At 55.5% G+C, this 21,944-nt stretch overlaps 1 protein-coding gene across 5 annotated transcripts in view; it reads right to left on the bottom strand.

Annotated features, from left to right (window-relative positions):
- VIPR1 (vasoactive intestinal peptide receptor 1) overlaps positions 1 to 16,260 on the bottom strand; it is a 41,545-nt gene extending 25,285 nt beyond the window's left edge. For 4 of the 5 annotated variants that reach the window (XM_047876540.1, XM_047876535.1, XM_047876538.1 and 1 more), the window contains exons 1-3: positions 16,071 to 16,260; positions 5,033 to 5,141; positions 269 to 376 (exon numbers count right to left, since the gene is read on the bottom strand). In XM_047876540.1, coding sequence (XP_047732496.1) covers positions 269 to 376; positions 5,033 to 5,141; positions 16,071 to 16,148 — 295 coding nt within the window. In that variant the 5' untranslated portion in view covers positions 16,149 to 16,260. Of the gene's footprint in view, positions 1 to 268; positions 377 to 4,901; positions 4,961 to 5,032; positions 5,142 to 16,070 lie in introns of those variants that run through there. The other variant, XM_047876539.1, reaches the window with a different exon arrangement.
- Between the last annotated feature and the right edge of the window lie 5,684 nt (positions 16,261 to 21,944).

The following is a 21,944-nucleotide window of genomic DNA, read 5'->3' as shown; positions in this document are numbered from 1 at the left end:
GTCAATTGGTTATCAACTGCTGAGCAAATATTTAGTGAGCCCTTCCCACGTGTTTATCTTTTACGTGAAGAGCTAATCAAACCCCACGAATCCTTCAAAGACCTAGTTCTGGCACATCCTCTTCCACAAAGCTCCTCCCGCACCCCCAATTGCTCACCCCCTTGTCCCCTTCCCGTTTGCCTTCTCACTGCCTCGACAGGTGAGTACCCACTCCAGCTGGCACCACTTGTGCTGCCCCGGCTCCCTTGCTTCCACCCAAGGCTCTTACCTTGAACTGGAGAGAAGAACTTATAAATGAGGGGGCAGTCCAAGACGACCACCTGGCCCGGAGGGGTGGCTGGCCAGCAGGTGAGGTTGTCCCACATCTTGCTGCAGCCTGAGGGGTGAAGGCAGAGGACGCAGAGGTCAGCATGGCCACCGAGTGCCTCCAGGCTTGGGGCCTGAGTCCACAGGCACCCACTCTTCTTCTCCCTCCAGGCTCCCACCTAGAGGAGACTTCAGTCTGAGAGGGGTGGGTGGCATCACCCTGCCCAGGCTGTAAAGGGCCTGTCCTGACAGGGAGTGGGGAGGAGGCATCACTACAGCTCCACAGTCCTCAGTGAGGGCTGGAGTGCCCCCTGGGGGTGTTTTGAACAGTGGTGGGGTTTTGTTTGTTGCAGAGATTGGAGGCCTCGCCTGGCATTTGATGGGTCTGTGCCAGGGAGATATTCTGTAAGCGGAGTATTCTGCAAGACTTTCAGACGAGCCACTGGGCCTTTGTGCAGGTGAAACTCTTTTGTAATGGCCGGAGCCTAGACTCTTCCTCCATCTCACATCTAAACACAAGGCACTTACCGCAGAGGCTTAACATACATGGGGTTTTCCCGAAATGCAACTGAGTAAAGGGAGAGAAGACTGTGCTTTCTCAAATGCTGAACATTATTAAGAGTTGTTCAAGGTTTTGGAAAATCACATTACCGACAGCAATGTTGCCCGTGAACCTGAGTCAGTGAAGCAACTGCTGTATGTATCAATCTACATCTATAGCTACTGCATTCCCAGAGTTTATAGGGACAACCTTCAAACTGTGTCTTCTTATCTTTTAGTGTGATTGTGCCTGAATATGTACATAGTATTTTATTATAAATCACTTTCCTTTTTATGTTCCTTTTACAATCAGAACTTCATTTAAAAAAAAAAAAAAAATGAAGGCACATGTCCTGAATTTCATTGTATAGGAAAGGAGACATTAGAAAATATTTGTTATAAAAGGAGGTGTTGGGTGTGATGGGACGATGGGTATATTGGGGGTTGGCTAGTTCTTGAGGAGTCTTCATAGAAGTCAAAAGCAACATAGATGTCCCTAACTCCGTCAAATTGTGACTTGTGCTGTGGGGTGGTGGTGTCCAGGACGGGAGTTCAGAGAAATCCCTGCACTGCAGGCCGTGTTTTCCACCATGTATGTATTAGCCTCGAGGGCTGGCTAGCGAAGGGTGCACAGTGGAGTCCCTAGGGGGCTGCTTGAATTGGCAGATGCATGGTTTTGCCTGTTCAGGGTCTGAGTGCCCCTGAGGGACTGGAACTCCCCTGGAACCCCTTCCCTGAGGGAGGTTTAATTGTTTCTTTGCAACCCTGCCAGTCCCATAGATTTCCTTGGGAAACCCAACCCCTGAGCCAAAGTCAATGCCAGCTCAGCCAAGCCCAGCCCTGCCCAGGTCCGAAGGTTCCTAAGTTCTCAAGAAGGGGGCCTGGGGAGAGAGAGGAGGTGAAAGGATGTCGCCACGTGGGAAAGAGCCTCGGGACTCTGAGTGCTGGGGTGGGTGGCCCCGGGGAGGGGTACCTTCCGGGGCTGCAGCAGCCAGGTAGCACCTATGGCTGAAGGCTGAGAACACCTGGATCCGTTCTCTGATCCATTCTCTGAGAACACCCAGATCCACTCTGGCCCTGCCAGAGAACACAGCCTCCCTTCCTTGAGGGCCCCAAGCCCTTTTGTCCACCCTGTCATGACGCTTCCGTGGCCTTCTTCTGATTCCCGGTCCCTCCCCCGCTCCTGAGCCAGCCTCTCTGGAGGCCATGTAGGGGCTCATCATGCCTGGTAAATCCTGCTAGCGGTTCAAGACGCTATTAATAATATCAACAAATACTTATGTAGCCTTTGTATGTGCAAGGCACTGTTCTACCCTCTTTGAATACATAACTTATTTATTTAACCCTCCCATTTTACAGACGAGTAACTGAGGCAGGGAGCAACTCGGTAACTAAGCCCAAGGTCACATTGCTGGTGAATGGTGCAGCCTGTTCGCATGTTCATACGCTCCCTCTCCAGCAAACCTCTTGTGCTCCTCTTCTTCTGAAGGGCTCGATGCCCATTTCTTGGGGAATTTTGCTCTGCTGGACTCTGTTCAGCCCTCTCTGACAATGCTGGGCACACCTTGTTTTATAGGCCAGTTATTGTGTCTGTGTCCTCACCAGACTTAGAGCTCTCTGGATCTGGAGCTGCAGCATAGTCAGAGAGCAGTTTCAGAGCTGGGTCTCTGGCCCTGAGCTCTGCTTCACCACAAGTGGCACAGGGAGAGGGAGACTGGGTGTTGCCCTTGGGTGGGGGGCTGCACTTGGCCTCAAGGAGTCTCAACACCACCAGGACTGGGCTGTGAACTGTCCTGGGGTGCAGGCCAGTGGACATGGCAGGGAACCCTGGGAAGAAAGTCCATTAGAGGCATGTGGTCAGGGAAGCTTCCTGGAGGAGGCAGCAGGGTCAGGAAGCTGAGAAGGGAGTAACAGCCAAGAAAATGCTAGAGCACTGGGTGGCTCAGTCGGTTAAGCACCCAACTCCTGACATCGGCTCAGGTCACGATCTCACTGTTTGTGAGTTTGGGCCCCAGTCGGGCTCTGCACTGACAGTGTGGATTCTCTCTCTCTCCCTCTTTGTCTGCCCCTCTCCCACTCATGCTCACTTGCTCTCTCTCTCTCTAATTAAATAAACTTAAACAAATTGTTTTAAATCAGAAACAAAAAACGCTGGCTATCTGGAGAGCCTGTTGTCCTGGGTTGGGCCTCAGGAGTATTCTCTGTGTGCCTGCCCCAGAGAGGCCCCACAGGCCCCACCACACATGTCCCCAGGCCCACAGAGAAACAGGGCTCTTGTTGGCTGTGTGTGTCACCCCCACAAGAAAGGGACTGCCACCTCAACAAGAAAGACATCCTGGAGACTGGGGCGGGGGTGGCGAGGCAGGGTGGGGGCTTCCACTGTGCCATTTTATAGATATGTGTGCACCGACAGACACACACACAGACAAGCACTCCGAGTCACAAAGAACCACAGTCATGCATGCAAATATACACACATGCATGCTTACTTGCACATGGAAGGACAGACCCCAGCAAACAAAGGCACAGAGAGACACGCACAAGTCACAAACACACATGCATAGACATGACTGGGCACACCACAGATATTCACACTCATACATCTACGATCACACACAACACACACAGACACTCAGAGTCAGACATAGAGCTTACAGACCCCAGACGCAGAGACCGCTCCAGACGGCCGTGGGCCAGGAGCACGCATCTGGATGTGTGCGAGCACGCACAGAGCCCCACCCACACAAGGTCATGGGCAGACTCACTCGCCCTCCTCTGGATCCCAGGCTGTCTTCCTGGTGACAGGATGCTGGCAGCGGACAGGCACCCTGTGCCAGCAATTACCTCACCTGGATCACGAGGGTGGCTTACCCTTGGGGCCTAGGAGGCAGTGCAATGGGGCCTAGATCCGGGGTCAGGGCCTCTCTGGGCTACGTGCACCCCCAGATCCTACTGTTGGGGTTTGCTGAGGACGGTCCGCGGTGTCTCCCGCCTCTCCCACCTGGAGGGTGGGGAGGGGTGCATAGGCAGTGGATGGTCAGGCCACCCCTCACCCAGGTCTCAGTCTTAAGGCCTCAGGAGACAGGAGTCTGTCCTTCCTCAAGAGCTGGGGAGGCAAAGTCCACCCATGAGGCTACACGCACTCACTCACGGTGTAGGAAGCAGAGATTCTGGGCACCAGGGCCAAGAAGGAGGGATCCAGGAAGGGTTGCATAACTGTCAGTCTCAGAGAGGTGACAGGAGATGGGGGAGCCTGGGAGATATAAAGATGTTCCCTGCTCCTGAGCAAGGCTGTTACATAACTGCAAGTTTGGCCTCGGGGGGTGACCTGGCAGGGAGGCCCGGAGCAGGCACATCCACCCAGCGGCTCCAGCCCTCCTCTGCCCTCAGTGAGCCTCGAGCCATACCCACCCCCAGTCCCCAGGGGAAGTCTGCCTAGGCGCCTCCCACCTTCGCAGCCTCTCGGCTTCTCCACATCCTGCCCACCCTTCAGAATCTGGCCCGAGGGCACCTCGCAAAGGAAGGCCTCCGGAATCCCTCCCATTCCTTCCCCAGGCTGTTGTGCCAAGTGTGGGGCGCCCGGGCTAGGGAGGTGTCATCTGATGTGATGGCCTTGCTGGCTCCGGGCAGCTGGGCAGCGTCGGCCTGAGGGTGCCTCTGGCACCGCCCTTCACGCCCTCGCACTACCAGGCTGGAGCTGTCCCACACCCCCTGAGCAGGGGGAGCCGGGCCCGCATGTGCTCAGCCTCTGAGCCTGACTGAGACTTGTCTCATCAGCGGCACAATGAGCGGGTGGTTCATCTGGCCTGCTGAAGGTGGGCTGGGATGGGGAGGGACGCGCGTGTGCCCGGGGGCCTGTGTGTGTGCGGTGGCCCTCTGGGTACAGAGCTTGGGGTTGGGAGGAAGAAGCTGGGCCTCAGAACCCCCCACGTAGTGTGTTCTCCTGGGCTAACAGCAGGACGCTTCCAGACCAGGGGCAGATGATGGGACCGGAGAGGCCTGTTAGGACTTCTCGCTTCCTGACCCCCCAGCTTCTCCCGGCGCCCTCTCCTCACCCCCAGCAGCTCTGTGGTGCCATTCCCGTCTGATGCGTGTGGGAGGCATGTACCCTGGATCTGGGCTCACGGGGTGAGGACAAGCCAGGCTCCCTGGAGGTCCACGGCCCTCTCTTCCTGCTGGGCCTCACCTGCCGTGTCATTCTCCAGCTGGGCCTCCTCCAGGCACTGCTTGTGCTGTACCTCGATCAGCTGCAGATAGTAACATTCCTCCTGCTGCAGGATGGTTGCCCGGGTGCCCTGGGGAACAGAGACAGGGGGAGGGGGGACCCGTCAGCCTCATCCACGGCCTACCTCTCATCCACAGACTCCAGGAGCATGAGACCCAACAAGGCCTGTCACTTGACCGACCCAGCTTCCAGATGGAACCCCAATCCCAACCCCAGACTAAAACCCAACCCTGACCTGGATTGGACCCAGAACTCTTGGCCATAGTCCCCAAAGCTGGGTCTGCCTTGAGGGCCCTGTCATGGCTTCCTGATGGCTCCAATAGTGCTGCAGCTGTAACAACTTAGCCTTTTTGTGGGTGACACCCCTCTGGCACCTCTCTGTAGAGCTCAGAGCTGGCCCTCTGGACTCTGCTCCCCTCCAGCCGGGGTGAGGAGTCCTCAGTGCTTGCCTCAGATTCTGCGGATGAGTGGGGCTCAGCTAGTGCTACCTGGTTAGGAGGAGTTGGTCCCTGGAGCCAGGCCTGGGAGGAATCCAGGAGTCTGGCTGCATCTTCCAGCCTCTGTCCTCGTTCCAGGAGCCTGTGCTCGGTCTCCTGGGTCACCAGGCTGGGAAGGGGACACTGGCCCTCTTTACCCACACATCACCTGCCTTCTTCTTAGCTTCTAAACAATTTAAGCTATATCAGATCTAATGAAGGAAGGGAGGTTTCAGGAAATAAGGGAGGCCCCTCTAGGTCGTCTTGCCATCCCACCAAACCTCCTCTGTCCCTACTCCTGCCTCTGGGAGGTGGGGAGAAGTGATGGGAAAGCCCATGCCTCTCCTCTCCCCTTTCCTGCACCCTACGAGGGGATCAGGGATGGAACCAGACCTGTGTGAAGGCATGGGGGGTGGGCAGGCATTGGCATTGGGGCCAACAGGTGAGCAGGGGTGATGGCTGCCCAGGAACAGATAGAAAAAAAACAAAACAGGTCTTGGGAACCACTGGGTGGGCAAGGGCAGGTGAAGGCCTCCATGGAGGAACCACTGAGCTGGTAGAAGCTTCCACTGGTCTCTTTGGCTTTAGGGAAGTGGCTGCAACCCCACATCGGTTTCCTCATCTTTGCCCAGGGAAGAGAATGCCATAGTCCCCAACAGTCTTGTTCAGCGAGGCAGCTCCAGAATCAGAGACTCTCAGTGTCTCTTCCAACTTGTTCCTTCTGGCCTGGGACAAGGTCCTTACCTCCCTCAGTTTCCTTGTAGGCCAAACGGGCCTCTACCAACTCCCCCTGCTGACTCAAAGCCTTGTTGCAGTGGGGCTATGGGGGAAAGCATTTCTTTCCTTAAGTGTATCCCCATCACACCAAGGGTGTGACTTTGACCATTGTTCTAAGTAAGGTGATCCCCCAGAGGGATAAGCATTCCAGGTGCCAGGGAGCTCTCCATTGCTATAGAGGAAGGGGGTCCAAGCTGAAGCTGGACAACTCAGTGCCCAAGAAGCTGTGCAGCTGAGTCCCTTCCACTTCATACTCTCTCATCCCTTGTGGAGGCCTTGGTGGAGCCTCACTGTCACAGAGGTCCTCACCGTCCAACCTTCCCATATGCAGCTAAGCACCACTGCTGGCCTAGCCCAAGGGAGGATGTCCTTGTCCAGGATGCCTTCAGACTCCCTAGCACCTAGACCTCGCTCACCCATGTGCCATGGCCTGGAAGGCCCACTGGGTTCGATCTTGGACCTTTAACTTTATCATCTAATTGGGGTAAAGGCATTAGCTGGTTAAGTCTTTAAAACTTGGCATATGGAGAGTAACAAAGATCTATTATGTAGCAGGATATATGTTTGTGGTTGTTGTTGTTGTTGTTGTTGTTGTTGTTGTTGTTTTGTATAACTGTTTAAAAGAAAATATATGAGACTTGAAGGAAATGTGCGGTGGTCCCTCTTTGGGGGTCCCATGCTTCCCTTCCTGTTCAAAAGCATTACTGAGACTGAAACATTCAAGATGCTCTATCTCAAGAGATCTGGGGCTGGCTCGTGCTGTTCAGGCATGGGAAGAGGGGTGGCCAAAGGACCCCAGAGGTGGCCTCTGGAAGAAGAACCTGGGGATGGGCTTGTGTCCCACTGCTGGGCTGTCTTGCTTGCCTGGAGCATGCTTCTCCCCAAAGTGCCTTCCCAGCTCCAGCAACAGGGTTTGTTCTGCCTTCTGCCCCTTCTCCCCTCCGCTCCCCCCACAACATGAACGCAGGATGGATGGTAGTAAACATTTCTTGTTGCTGCCTTTCTACCATCCTTTACCCTCCTCTGGTGCCACGTCCTCATCTCTATCGGGGGAACCACCTCCTTCCCCACCCCTAGTTCTTGGGGTTCTGATGAACCCTCTTCTAAGAAATCAACATGTGATCAGACTTGAGCCCGTCAGAGCTTTCCTGGCCTTAGTGCCTGGCACATGGCCCCAGTCAGGCTGTTCAGAGCCAGCAGGCTCATTCCTGGGGCTTTGGATTTTGTCTTTCCCACTAGACTGGAAACCTCAAAGGGTGCAGGGGCTGGAACTATTGTCACCATCTTGTTTCTTCTTGTGTTGTTGTGGAACACAATGATGAAAGCCACACGGGTAAAGCCTGAATGAAGAGACAGAGAAAAACTGGATCCTCTTGACATCATCTAAGTCCCTGGATGCAGCCATGTCTGAAAGTAGCCCTGCTTCCAACAACATGAGTCAATGTCGTTCTTTATTTCTAGAATCAGTTGAGTTTTCTATCCCTGTAACCAAGAGAGTCCAGACTAGTGCTCTGAGGACAGGACAATGGATGCCCTCATTTACTGGGTCCTCTTAAGCCAGAGCTGTGGCCATGCTGTTTACCAAGAGATAATTCTTCTGCAAAATTACTGAGGGCATCATAGGGTTCCTAGTAGCTTCTGACGTTGGAAAGCTATCGGGTCAGCTTCTCTAGCCAAGTCTGCCTGCACCGCCCATCAGCACAGCCATAAAGCCTTTCCTGAGAGGCAGTTTGCAGAGCAGGGGCAGGAGGCCCTGGGATAACCTAGGAGCCTGGGGTATCTCTGAATAAAGTGAGCATGGTCTGGAAGATGAGCTCTGTCTTTACCACAGCTTAGTTGAATGCTAGAGCCCATCTGAAGAAGGGTAGGGGAAAGAGAGACCCAAAGAGGGATCTGAGGTCACCTAGCAAATGCACATTCCTAGATAGGACCTATATCTCTGACCACTAGTCTGGACTGCGTCAATTCCTCTCCATGGCCTTGCTTTGGGCCATCTGGTCTACCATTGCCCTTTGGGGGACAGGGCCAGGGCAGCTCCCTGTAGTCCTTATCATTGAGGAATTCAGGCAGACTTTGAACTTCCTCTTCCACTTATTTCCCGATGCTAAACATCCTCATTATCCCTCTGGACTGCAGACACGCGAAGTTGGAAAATTCCCAGCCAGATATAGCCAAGCCTACTGATTCTAGTATGAAGGTATGAAAATGTTTAATCCATGCAAGGTTGCAAAAGCCTGGGGTGACTGCAGCAAGGGGTCCTGAGGCATCAGGAGACAAGCTGTGGGATACAGGCAGGGGCCAGGCCTCCAGTGCCTGCCTGGGCCAGTGTAGTAGTTTTCAGCACCACCACCTGCACCTCAGGGTCCCCAAAGCCTAGCAGTCAAAGCCCACACTTCAAAACTGGCATTCAAGTCCCTCCTTATTTCGACTACTGCCTACATTTCCCAACTTGTCTCCTGAGGCCCCACGGGGAGAGGAGAAAACAGGGCTTTCTCTCAAGCCCTCACCAATTCCTGTGCTGGGCTGAGCTCCAAGTGGGCTTAAAGTCACCTGACCCTGTGGGTGGGTTGAGGTGAGAGTTTCAGGCCCGACCGAGTCCCCAGCACCTTCTCTATCACAGGAGTTCCTGAGCCCAGAAGAGGAGACCCAGGCAAGGGTGAGGCAGTCTGTAGCCTCCCTTCATTCCAGGTCCTCTTATGTCCCCTGCCATGGTACTGGCTGCAGGTGGGAGGTGACAGACTGGAAGTTGGCAGGAGAATCCTGAGTCTCTGGTTGGGGGCAGGGATTAACCAAGTCTTGTTAATTCCACCGGCTTACTTGGGTCCCTTCCCCTCTATCTCCACCATGAGGGCTTTCTCCCGCATGTGGGGCTCCCTGAGATCTGGGGTAGGGTGTAGATGCTGGGAGTTGTGGCTGTTAGACGCTAGGGGCTCTGAAAGACAGGGTGGAGGGCTGACTCAGGTTTTGTGGGTGCCATACCCATCCCTCAAGGGAAGCTTGAGCCCACAGCTATTGTCTGGAGTCAGAACTCCCGGCCTCATCTGGGGCTGGAGAACTGTGGTGGGAGAAGCCAAGGGAGACAGAAGCAGCATGGTGAGGAAACAGGAGTCCCTCTGAGGGGCAGCTGGTTTCTGAGAGGGGTGAAAAATGCAGCAGGCTAGATTAGGTAAGACCGGAGAAAGCACTTCCCGCCTGGGGATTACCAAGCCCTAGGAGTCACCGTGAATGGTTTGTGTTTCTGAGCCTTGTCAAGGAGGGCCCTTCCCCACCCCCCTCCACCCCCCTCCCCCCCGCCAAGTTGTAGGGGACTGGGGAACGGAGAATAAAGAGCTGTGGCGGTCTCATTTACTGTTCTCCCCTCACCATCCCATGATTTATTTAAGCCTCCTCCCCCTATTGAAATAATGGGGCAACAAAGAGTCACAGGAGGAAACTGAGGACCTAGAGAGAAAGCAGTGTGGTCAAAGGCACACAGGACCCCAACCCAGCTTCCCAGGCTGTGCCCTTCATTCTGGCTTTTGTGTTTGAATTGGTAAGGAGATGGAGAGGGTGTATGGGGGCAAAGGGGAGAGGAAGGAGGAGGAGGAGGGGGAGGAGGGGGAGGGGGAGGAGGAAGGGGGGAGGATGAGGAGGAGGGGGAGGAAGAGGAGGAGGGGGAGGAGGAGGAAGAGGAGATAAGGGCAGAGGGGAGGAAGTGGGGGCACAGGAAGGTAAGGTAAGTCATGCGATCCAGAAGTCACAGAAAAGAGGAGAAACCCGCTCCCAGCTTCGCAGAGGGCACTCCAAGAAGTTGAAATCAGGCCTTGTCCTATTGGGAAGGGGCTCCAGGGAGACCCCTGGGGTGATGGGGAGTGTGGAATAGCTTGATCTGAGCAGTGTCCACACGGGTGAACACATGGGTGACAATTGCCTGAGCCGTCACTTCAGATACGTATGTGACAATTCCCCGGGATGTCACTTCAGATTTGTACATTTTATGAATTGAAAAATGTCTCCTGCGTCCCGGGGCAGCCCGGGGTATGCTACAGCTGCTTGGGAAGAAGCAACGTCTCTTGGTGAGACGGCAGAGCCCAGTTAAGTCCACAGGTTCCAGAATCAGACTGCCGGCCACTCCCTGGCTGGGAGACCTGGGGTGAGTCTTCCCACCTCATCTGAAAATGGGGACAAATGGCAGCGCTGTCCACTCCCAGGGCTGTGTCCGGGGTCACACATAAATGGCACTAGGGGACTGCCAACCAAGGTTAGCAGTTGTTGTCAAAGGCCCCGCCAGCCCTACATGCCAGGGCAGCCTTGCGAGGGGACCCCGGCCTCGCCACGGCCTTGACGAGCGCCGCAGAACCCCAGGCAGTCTGAAGGTCCCACGGATAGACAGACAGCAGCTGTACCCACCAGAAGGGAGGTCTCGAGTCGGGCATTCCCCGCCCCCCCACTGCAGTCTGACTTCTTCCTCCTCCCTGTATTTAAAAAACTTTTTAAAATCATTTATTTACTTAAAAAAATTTTCAATGTTTACTTATTTTTGAGAGAGACAGAGTGTGAGTAGGGGAGGGGCAGAGAGAGAGGGAGACACAGAATCCGAAGCAGGATCCAGGCTCCGAGCTGTCAGCACAGAGCCCGGCGCGGGGCTCAAACTCACAAGCTGTGAGATCATGACCTGAGCTGAAGTTGGACACTGAACCACCCGGGCACCCCCATTTTTAAATTTTTTTTTTTTTAATTTTAGAGAGAGAGAGAGAGAGAGAGAGAGAGAGAGAGAGACAGAGAGAGTGTTTGAGCGGGGGAGAAGGGCAGAGGGAGAGAGAGTATCTTAAGCAGGCTCCCCGCTCAATCCCATGACTCTGGGATCACAACCTGAGCTGAAATCAAGAGTTGGACACTCAACTGACTGAGCCACCCAGGCACCCCTCCCTCCATGTATTTTTATATCTTTTTTACTGATAGTCGGAAGCCTCCCCTCTAAATATCCAAATTTTGCCACCCGTACCTCCTCCTGGGAAAGGCTGAACTCTGGGTGGTAGTGCGGGGTGCAGGGGTAAAGACAGAGAGGGAGACACAGGGATGCAGGTTTGGGCTTGGGGCAAGAAAGAACTTTCCATATTGCAGGGTGGTCCCAGGACAAGGGCTCTCATTATCAGAATACAAGCAAAGATGTTCGGCCTGTGGTTAAGCCTGGCCTCATCTAAGGGCCCTTCTTGTGAGGTGTACTTAGGGGCACAAAGCCTCTCCGAGTTTCTTTGCAGAGGACCACCGTGGCAATAGCCAGCGAGGCAGGAGCAGCAGGGACTCAGGTTCAAATCCTCTGCCTCTTGGAAGTCATCCTGGGCACTCTTGGAGAAAGAGGACTCAGTTTACACCCGTGGTGTCCGGGGTGGGGGTGGAGGGCAATATTGGTGTTGGGGCCCCATGCAGAGGGCTGAGCCACGAGGCTGCGAGACTCCCAGAGTCAGTTGGTGACCTCTTCCCCTCTTCTGATGACAGATTGGGCAGAAAGCTTGTTTTTCAGATAGCGGGGGCGGGAAGGACTTCCTGAGAGATATGGACCCTCACATCATGAGCCACAAGGAAAGGAGTGCAGATAAAGACTGGGCCATGTCCCAGTGGAGGGCTGGATGCCCACCCACCCCCCAGCTTGCTATCCAGGCTCGTCACAACCCAGGCAGGAATGCTCCTCGCTATCAGACCCAACCCCCCGATGATACTGGGGTGCTTGACTAAATGCTGTTTGGAGATATTTGAACACAAGATATTCAGGAATGCCTGTTCATTTTGTTAGGCGTGGTGGCGGTATTATAGTTACATGGGAAAATGTCCTTTGGTTTTAGAGATGCATCTTAAGACAATTTGCAGCACAAGGTCATCATGTCTATAATTTACTTTAAGATACTTGAGCCGCCAAAGGGAAATGTTGCAAATACGAACTGTTACGGGTTATTAGTTGTCACACCTAGGGGTTGGGGGGACGAGCACGGGCAGTTCCCATCCTGCCATTTTGCTGACATCACTCCAAGGAATGGGTATTTCCATGCTCATGATATTATTCTCCTTTTTAAAATCTATTTGAAAATCTTTACGATAAGGTTTGACTAAAAAGTCTCGTCATGTGGTGGAGACATTAAGCTGTGTCTCTATTACTTCTGAAACACATCTAAGGTGTGCGTGAGACTCGGCACATTGTATACATTTGCGGTGGGAAGTCACACTGGGGAGGGCAGAGCGTGGGAGGTTGAGTAGCAAAAGCAGGGAGAAAGGGACAGGGCTTCGTCTAGTCCCCTGCCCATTCCTGCAACCACCGCCAGAGGGGCCGCAGTGAGGGATCCCTGCGAGTGGCAGGCTCGCACAGGCTGAGGCTGCCCCCTGTGCGAGGAGGCCCGGTGCCTGCCACCCAGCCTTCCCTGAGACAAGTCGTCACCTATTTGGGCCTGGAGCCATAACCCCACATTGCCTGGCTTACCTCATGAGGACACCCCCGTCCCCAGAGCTCCTGAGCTGGGGCATCAAGAGAAGAAATGGCCTATCTCAGTTCACATGGCACTTTATCCTTCAAGCATCCTGGAACTCCTGACTAGAGGACCAGTCCTCTTCCACAGAGTCCTGAGGCTCAGAGGGAAAATTACGCCCTAGTCGCAGGGTGCAGCTGGCCTCCAACCCAGCCCTCTCACCCCATTTCTCCTACGCTGGGGCCAACGTTCCTACCCTCCCTTTTGTGATGAGCAAACTGAGGCCCTTCCACAGAGACCAGCTTGTTCTCAAGGTCAACTGACCATTGTCACAGAGTAGGGCGAGGACCAGGTCTCATGTGCTCCAGAAATGTCAGGGAAGGCTGAGACCCAGAGCACCAGGACGGGAGGCTGGAAACTTCAAGGAGGAGGTCACTCTTCCAGCACAGTCCCCCAGGAGCCCTGGGCGGGCCTGAGGTTATCACTTTGCTCAAGGAGGAGGCCCTGACCCCACTGTAGCCGTGTTCCCAGAAGCCCACAGGGTGGTCAGCTGGGGGCCAAGAGAGACGGGCCAGCCGTGGACAGCCTCTGGAGAGGCTGGGAGCTGATGGCCAGGGCGGGATGCCTACGGCAGACTCAGCCCTTCAGGAGCAGGTGGCCAGCAACTGCCTCAGAGAGGGGTTAGAGGAGCCAAACCTTCCCCAAACCCCTGGGCCATCTCAGCCTCAGAGGGGGACCTGGGGCCTTCTTCCTCCTTCCGGGGTCAGGCCCATTGGTCCTGCCAACAGAGGCTCCTTTATAGTCTCTGGTGGAAGGCTGGCCCATGTGGCGAAACTCTTTGGGGCATTGTCTTGCCTCCTCCAGGGAGCCTTCCCTGACTGCTTCTCTCAGCTACTCTTGCCTCAGTTCTGGGAGATGTCCCTCACGCCCCGGGGCCTTCCTCCTGGCTTACTGGCTCTGCTCTCCCTGACCAGCCTGAGAATCTTCCCAGGGAAGGACCTGGGTCTGCTCCTCCTCTGACACCCCTCTCCTTGTCCCTGGGCTGGGCATTGCCCTGTCCAGTTCTGCTACCAGTGAGGAGCCCTGTGTCTGCTGTCCAGGGGGTAGGGGCAGCAGAAGGCCTGCCTGACAGGTGGCCTTGGGGCAGACTTCCTCTTCTGAGACACTAGAGGTTTTCTTTCCCTTTTTTTGCTTCCCTGTTCAGAGATTTCCCCTTCCCTGACTGAGGTCAGGGCACCATAAATAGGAGCGATAAGGCCATGGGTCTTTAAACTGAACTTTGCAGCTGCCATTTTATGACTCTGATAACATCAGCCCCCTCAACCCTGAGTCTGGCTGGAGCGGGACTGCCTGGTGTCCATTCAGTGAGGGAGAAAGTGGTGTCTGGTGGGGAGGAGTGTCAAGTGGAGAAGCATGTGGGGAACCAGGCGGCCCTCACCTGGTCCTGGGTGGGTTCCTTGTCCTCCCTCTTCAGACCCAGCCCTGCACTGGGCTGTGGGGGACAGCAAAAATGACAGACCACAGCCCTTGATCCATGGGGTGGTCAGAAGAGCCCAGGGTGGGAGGTGGGTAGGGCTGAAGAGTCGGGTCAGAGTTGGGGGGGGAGGGCTGAGTGGGCTGGAGCAATCAGGGAAGGCTGTCTGGAAGAGGTGATAGAGTGGGGTATTGAGTGAATAAAATGTGGAAGGACAGGGAACAGTAGGCATTGGAGGAGGCAGGCCTGGACTGCCTCAGGAGGTGGGGAGAGATGTGGCCTAGCACGACAGGAGGCCCTGCTGAAAGTATTCCACCCCTGGGCTAAGAAGCCTCCAAGGATGGGGAGTGAGGTACCAGTGGTGGTCCCAAGAAACCTGGCTCATCCAAGGAGAATTTGAGTGGTCACACCCAGTTGGGAGAGCCAGAGGGCTGTTGGCGAGGCCCGGAGGCTCCAGGACACTGAGGGGCTCTAAGTGGTGCCAGGGCTGTGGAGCTGTGGCCTCAGGGCCAGAAGCAGGTGGGGCTTTGAGTGCTCAGGAGGTGGGTCTCATGTCTCTCGATGGGAGGAGGGGAGGCTCCTACCAATTGTTATTAAGTTGTGCTCCCAGGACAGACAATGAGCTTCTCGTCCCCAGGATGTACAAGACATTAGCTAGATGGAAACACAGAGATTCCTGATTTGGTGGAGGTGACGGTAAGGGAGGTAACTATGGGCTAGAAGAGAGTAGGTGATCAATATACTCTACCCACCCAGCAGCCAACCTGGAGCTGGTGCCACACCTGGGACCCACTTGGGTTTTAGGCTCTGACTAAGCAGCAACCCCAGATTCCTCAAGCAGCAACCCCAGATTCCTGGGGTAGGGAAAGAGAGAAAATCAACCTCAGTCCTGGTCTGATTGGGGGGGGGGGGAAACAGGTGTCTTTGGGACTTATTTTGCCCATCTGTAAAATGGGCTTAGTTGGATTCGGTGAGTCTTGAGGTCTTCCCTGATCTTAGAGGGAGATGATCCACGCGTCTCCTGCCTGAACCAGGATCTGCCCTGCAGGTGAGCCACCCACAGCCACACACAAGGGCACAGCCACACATCAGAGGCATACACATACCTGTGTGGGGATGAACCAGGAGTGGGAGGAAGAGGATGCCACTGCCTCTTGGCTGTTCACACCTTGCTCAGCTTTCCCCATGCACAAGTCTGGCCCTTCCTGATAAACACCACCCTCAACCCCTCACTGCCCACCACCTTCCACCTCGGGCTCTTACCTTTCAGCTCTGCTCAGTGGGAGGGCACAGGAAGGGCCTGCCAGTCAGCCGCCTTATCCCCAAAGCCCCTTCCCAGCGCTGGGTCTGCTGCTGAGACGTCACTCCTCCAGGTAACACACAACGCCCCGCAGACACCTCCAGCCGGGCACAGCCCATAACGACGACCCTCACAGCCTCCCTCCCTTCCACCCACGGTCTACCGGGCCTTCCATTCCAATCGACCACAGTCCCCAACCTTGCACCCACTGACTTCCTCTCCCCACGCACGACGCAGCCACGACACCGAAGGCAAGTTTGGGGAGCACGCTTTCTCCTGGCGCCCCTCCACCGGTGTCTCAGATCACCGCGCCGAGCGGGCTCCCAGCAGCGCTGGGAGGGACTAGGCGCGACCGAGATCCCATCCCTCGGGTCTAGAGCCAGTCCGAGGCTGAGCTGGGAGGCGAGACCCAGCGCTCCGTGCCCCCATTCCCCTTACACAGACGTGCGCACAGACGGCCCGGCTCCCGCCGTTCCCCCACTCCACCCGCGGCGGCCGGGACTGAGGGGGGGGGGGTTGCCCGGCGGACACTCACCGCGGGGCCGAGAGCGCAGGCGAGGACGCTGGCCAGCACGCATAGCCAGCGGGCCGGCGGCGGGCTAGTCGGGCGCATGGTCCGCCCCGACCCCGCGACAGGCGGCCCCGCGCCGGGAATAGGCGGGCGGGCTGCGCACCGCGCGGTCGACGGCGGGGAGCCGGGCCGAGTGGCGCTGCCGCGGTGGCCCCAACGCGAAGAGGCGCAGCTCGGGGCTGGAGGCGGGCCCCGGGGGCTCGTCTGACGGGCGGCGGGTCTAGCCAATGGATCGGCAGGGGCGGGGCCGCCGCTCAGGTGTGGGGCGGGGCTGGGGGCTCCCCCGCCAGTGGGGTGTCCCTGCGATCTCGCCGCGGATCACCCACGTCAGTCCTCCTCAGTCGCCGGGGATTCACAAGCCTTCACCCCTTCGGGCCGCATCCTCGGGAGTGTTGAGACCCCAACACGCCACATCCTCCCCTGCTTAGATCACAACGTTTCCAAGCGCCTGGTTGAGATCTCCCACTCCCACACGCCCCCTCAGCCCCACCCCAGGACGCTCTTCACGTCCACCTTCAGAGCCACCTCCTCCAGGAAGTCTCCCTGCCAGCCTCCCCATTTCCCATTTCTGCGCGTCGGAGGACAGGTGCGGGCGGGCCGGACTCTGAGACAGGACAGGTCACTTCTTATCCCCCAGGCTGCGGCCTGCGGGCTGCGGCCTGCGTAGGGCCCTAGGTCGTAAGCGACCCGGAGGTGGGGCGCGTGATTTGATGCATTTTCAATCGCCCCAACTCATCCCTCGCCGGGACGGGCAGAGCGAGGGGAAACAAGAGCGCGAGTGAGGCCCGACGCTGGGATCCTCGGTGCCACCTCTGAGCCCAGGCGACCTGGCAGGACGCGCTTAGCACCGGCTGGGCTTCCGGGCCCTTCACGACCAGGGAGTGAGGGGGCTGTGCTTTAGGGAGGATGGCACGTCCGCGCCCTCACGCGCCCCTGCCCGGGCACCTCCCGAGGGAGGCTGGGCCGAAGTTCCAGCGCCCCCATGCGGGGAGGGAAGATCTGTCCCCGGTGCTCGCGACCAGGCTGCGCAGCCTACCTAAAACGGAGCTGAAGACCTCTTCACCCTCCTCCCCCCGCCCCACCTTCCTTGTTTTACAGCCCAGGAAACTGAAGTGCAGAGAAAGGCCTGGATTCGGGCCGCCTGTTTCTGGTGCCTCGCTTCCAAGACCGGGCGAGTCGGCCTCTGGGTGACAACGGATCAGCCTGCGTCCACGGCGCGTCCTCAGACTCAGTTTTACTCGTCCCTAGAATGAGGCTCAGGTACACTGGCGCCGCGCCCCGGGAGGTCTTCTTGTAGACCAAGAGCGGGTGGCCGCCTTGTCCTCTTTCCGAGGGCTGGAGACGTTGTGATCGAGGCTGAAGGCGGCGGCGGCAGAGATAAGGTGGATGGCGGGTATTGATAAGGGGATGGCTGTTCAGTGGAGAGGCAGAGAGGGTTGGTGCGTCCCTGGGCGCCCAGCCTGAGGCGAGGCTGTTTGAAGGAGGCCCAACTCCAGGCGCTGGTTGACTAGCAGGTGCGTCAGAGTTCCCTGCAGACCCAACGAGGCTTCCCTTCTTACAGCGTGGGAAACTCGGCCCCTGGCTTTCTGGGGTGGGGGATGAAGTTATGGGGAGTCAGGGGAAAGCCTGGAAGGAATGAGCTCCCAGGCCCTCCTCGACTTAGGCTTATTTGGGGTGCTAGCATTTGCTTCCCTCCTTCTCTCCCTCCCTCTCTCTCCCTTGCTGTGTGCCAGGCTCTGTGCTGCACACAGAGGTAGATAAGACAGCAGCACCTCCTGATGGAGAGGGACCTGGAGAGCTATTGTACTCCCCACAATTTCTCCCTCCTTCCAGACGAGCCTGGACAGCAGCCCTTCCCCAGATACCGGCACCGTGGAGATGCCTCTGACCTGGCTATTCTGGGGTTTGGACCCAGCCTTTCAATGGATGATGTGTTTGAAGAATCTCCAGGCTTCTCCTCTGCCATCTCCATTTCTGGGGGCCAGGTTTGGCTCAGGAGCCAGGAGTCCTTGACTCCCCTTGTGACCCTTTCTCAAGTCTCAGTTCTCCAGCGGGGCAGTGGAATTGGGTCCCAGTTCTGGGGAGTGCTCTGCTGGCACAGTGTCCTAGGAGTGCCTGATGTGAATGACAAATCCATGGGCTTTGGCTCTCATAAACCTTTGCCCATTCAACACACACACACACACACACACACACACACACACACCACCTAGCAAACTGCAGGATACTGAAGTCCCACCATTAAAGCTTGTCTCTTGGTCTTTTCAAGTTCTGCTCTGAGGACAGGAATCTTGGCTACTTGAGAATGCACTGAGAGGAAGGTGGTGAGGACTGGGGAATAGGAGGGAGCCAGACCCCACTTCGCCACCTGACACTCAGGCCCATCAGGTGGCTGGTGGGAGGAGAGGAGACAGGGAATCAAGGCTCCCAGCTGGGAATGTGCTTCCTTTCCCCCGGCTCTGGAGGGTGGTCCACAAGAACCTTCCTCTTTAGCGGCCTGGGCAGGCTTGAGGCATTAAGGGTAATTGGCAGGGCCTCCTCCCTGCTCCTCAGGCTCCCAGGAAGGAAGCAGGTGACTAAGGGAGAATTGTTTCCCTGCAGATTCTTTGCAATGAAAATTACTCCTTTGTTCTTTCAAAATTGTTCCCCCGGGGGACCCACCCTTCCTTACTTGTCAGAAGGCACAAAACAAATTCAGAAGTGGAAGAAGGAGTAGAAAACAGAAAAATGCAAAGACAAACAAAAACTTTAAAAATTCAGCCAAGGTTAGGTGTGACCGTGTTTTTACTAACTGTTCCTGCTTGTTCAGTTCTGTGTTCTGAGGCACAGGGGGCATCACCTGAGAGTCCTAAAGGATCTTATGGGGAAGCCAGCCTTTCACCTGTCCCCTTATCTGGGAAGGCTGGGAGGGGCGTGGGGGCAGATATCAGAAGTCGAAGGGCAGGAGCAGGCTACCTGAGGGCTTGGGAAGCAGTAACTGGGATCTCTCTTCCCCATCTGGAGGTGGCCTTTGCCTCACCAGTCCAGGCTTGGGGAGTGGGCCACAGCCACCCTCTGCTCCCTGTTCCCCCATGTCCTTTTGGGGGGAACAATTCCTCCCTGGTGTATTCTGTTCGGAGGTGTCCCTTCCTGGATTCCTGGAATCTGTCCCCAGTCTGTAGCCCAATTCTTCCCGCCCCCCCTCCCCCCTCAGCACCCATCCGGCTGCCGCTGCCGGAAATCACAGGGGTGCAGAAGATGGGGGGAAAGAGAAAGAGGCAGTCACTTGCCTTTCCCCGTGATGACAGGCACGGCAGGAAAGAGTCTGCAGTTACTCATTTGGAGCCTGCCTGGCTTCCTGGCTGCCTGCCTCGTTCCTGCAGTGGGTGCCACCCTGGCCTCCCCCAGTCCTTCTCCATGTCCCTTAGTCGTGCACTCACTGCTTCAAGGCTCCCAGCTCAGGAACCCACTGGTCGTGCAATTCTGCAGCAGAGTGGGAACGGTGCCTGGGGACCAGTTTTGGCCTGCACGGTGGGGGCCAGGCAGGGATCTGGCCTGGGGAGTCACGGCTCCAGGATTGCCTTCCAGAGCCAACTACATTGCTGTGTGGATGCAGTCGCTCTAGGATTCTTTGGGCCTTCCTGTGAGAGACACATTTTAACTCCAGACTGTGATTTGGAGGGCGAGAGGGGTCCAGACACGTATTTAAAGAAGCAATGTACCCTCCATCCCTTCTCTAACAGCAGGCAGCAAATAGCATTCCTTCATCCCGCGTGTATTACCTACCTACACTGGTGCTGGCCAGCGATGGGCCCTGTGGATGTCACAGTGGCTCAGACACAGGCTGCCCCTCCAGGGGAGCCTAGCACTGCTTGAGATGGGTGCTGGGGAAATTTCTGGTGGTGCTATAGCTGCGCTTAGGAAAAAAACAAAGTTCACTGGAGTACAGGTGATGGAGGAGGAATTGTCCTGACTTGACAGGTGGGGAAATGAAGCCTAGGGACCGGTTCTGAAATGGCCTACACCATCCCATCCCTTCGTCCTGGAGGCCAGGGCTTAGAGGGAACAGAGGGGACGGTGCCAACTTTAGGTGTGTCGATTCAGGTCCTCTTGTGAGCAGATGCTAAGATGGAACGAGGACTGTGGAAGTTTATGGGATGGCAGGGGAAGCCTGTGAAAGACAAAGAGGGAGAGAGCCAGATCAGACAGAGCCCCAGCCAACCTAGCAGGGAGCTCCAGAGCAAAGATGGCACACAGATGCCTTAGTAACTTCACTGTGCTCGGTCGATGGCTGGGGGCTATCTGGGAAGAGCGGGCCCTCAGCTCAAAAGATCCTGAAGGTGCTACGTCTAGAGGCTGTCAGCTCACTGCATTCCTCAGTGGGCAAGTTCTTTCTTGAGGGGAGGTCCAAGTGATGCATGCCTAAGGCTACCACAGAGGGGAAACTGAGGCATGGAAACTGAAGGCAGAGGGAGAGCTCCTGTTCTGGGAGACAGGAAGAGGAGACTTAGGTCTCCTACCCTGGGAGAGGGTCCAGTCTGGGCACAGAAAGGGGAGACTCGACAAAGGAACTCCTTTCCTCAAAATCCCAATGCTCAGTTGAGTCCAGGGGGTCAACAGTCTGTCATCGTGCAACCTGGCTTACGGGTCATGGTGCAGTGATTCTGGAAGACTCTAGAGGGGAGGACCCCCGTTTACTCTCTAACAGCAGCCACAGTCTCTTGGTCAAATGCCTACTGCAACGTCTTTGTGTGTGTGCACATGTGAGCGTGTCTATGTATTAGGGCATGTGAGCGTGTGTCCTTGTGAATGGGCACACCTGCTCCCAGCTGGCATTGGCCAGGGTGTGTTGGGAGGCGGAGTTAGGGGCAAGGTTCTGGGTAACTAGGGGCAGAGAGGGAATGAGTCTCAGGGAGGGTGCTTAGGACCCCAGGACCAGGCTGTCTCTCCAAGCTCACTCCTGGGGCAGTGGACCCCCATGGGTGTTGGAGCACTTCCACCCCAGGGAGAGCTCAGACTAACGCCACAGGTCTAACTTACACACTCGCCTCCCCGCCTTCTGGCCCTGTGTTCCTGTAAATCAGTGTGTAGCTGACCTTGAGCAGAGATTCTGGAAAAGGAAGATAATGTGGGTGGAACAAAACAGACGGGGCTGGGGGGTGGGGGTGGGTAAGTAACATAATCGATAACACAAGAGAATAGTGTGTGTGTTAAAAATTTAAGCGTATCAACTGAAAAAAAAAAATAGAGCTCTCTATGTAAGTCCTAAGCAGCTAGAGGAAGGAAAAATGAGACAAAGAAAACCCCACCAATTTGGTAAAAGATTGTATACATGGGGGAGGGGTAGAGACAAGAATACATGGTTAATAAAAACATAGACTCACATATCAGGAATAATTATGAATATTAATCACCATTACCCATGTGAATGAAGAATTAAGATGGAAAATGTAAGATAAATAGTTCATATCATTAGAATTTTCAGTCTATCGAGATGTTTGGGATTATAATAGGAGAATTCTGAAACCTTTGAGGAACAGATGATTTTTATGTAATCAAACTGCTCGACAGCAGCAGAGAAGACAGAATGTTTTCCAAGATATTTTATGAGGTCTCCTAATGCTGATATTAAAACAAAGCATGGATAGCACCAGTGGAGAAGACTGTAATTCCATTTTATAACTTAGTGGATATTAATAAATAAGTAATTTTATGAGTTATTTTCATACATAATTCAATTTAATGTTTAATTCGTGTTCATACATAAACATAGGAGCAAAAATTGGGACGAGGGAGACAAAGCATGGCTGCTGTGGTGGGGAACGGTTGGGGCAGGTCTGTCGTCAGCCGATGTGCCTC

The sequence above is a fragment of the Prionailurus viverrinus genome, chromosome C2 (genome assembly GCF_022837055.1).
Source record: "Prionailurus viverrinus isolate Anna chromosome C2, UM_Priviv_1.0, whole genome shotgun sequence".
In the NCBI taxonomy this organism is placed as follows: Eukaryota; Metazoa; Chordata; class Mammalia; order Carnivora; family Felidae; genus Prionailurus; species Prionailurus viverrinus.
This window is presented reverse-complemented; position numbering and strand designations above follow the sequence as displayed.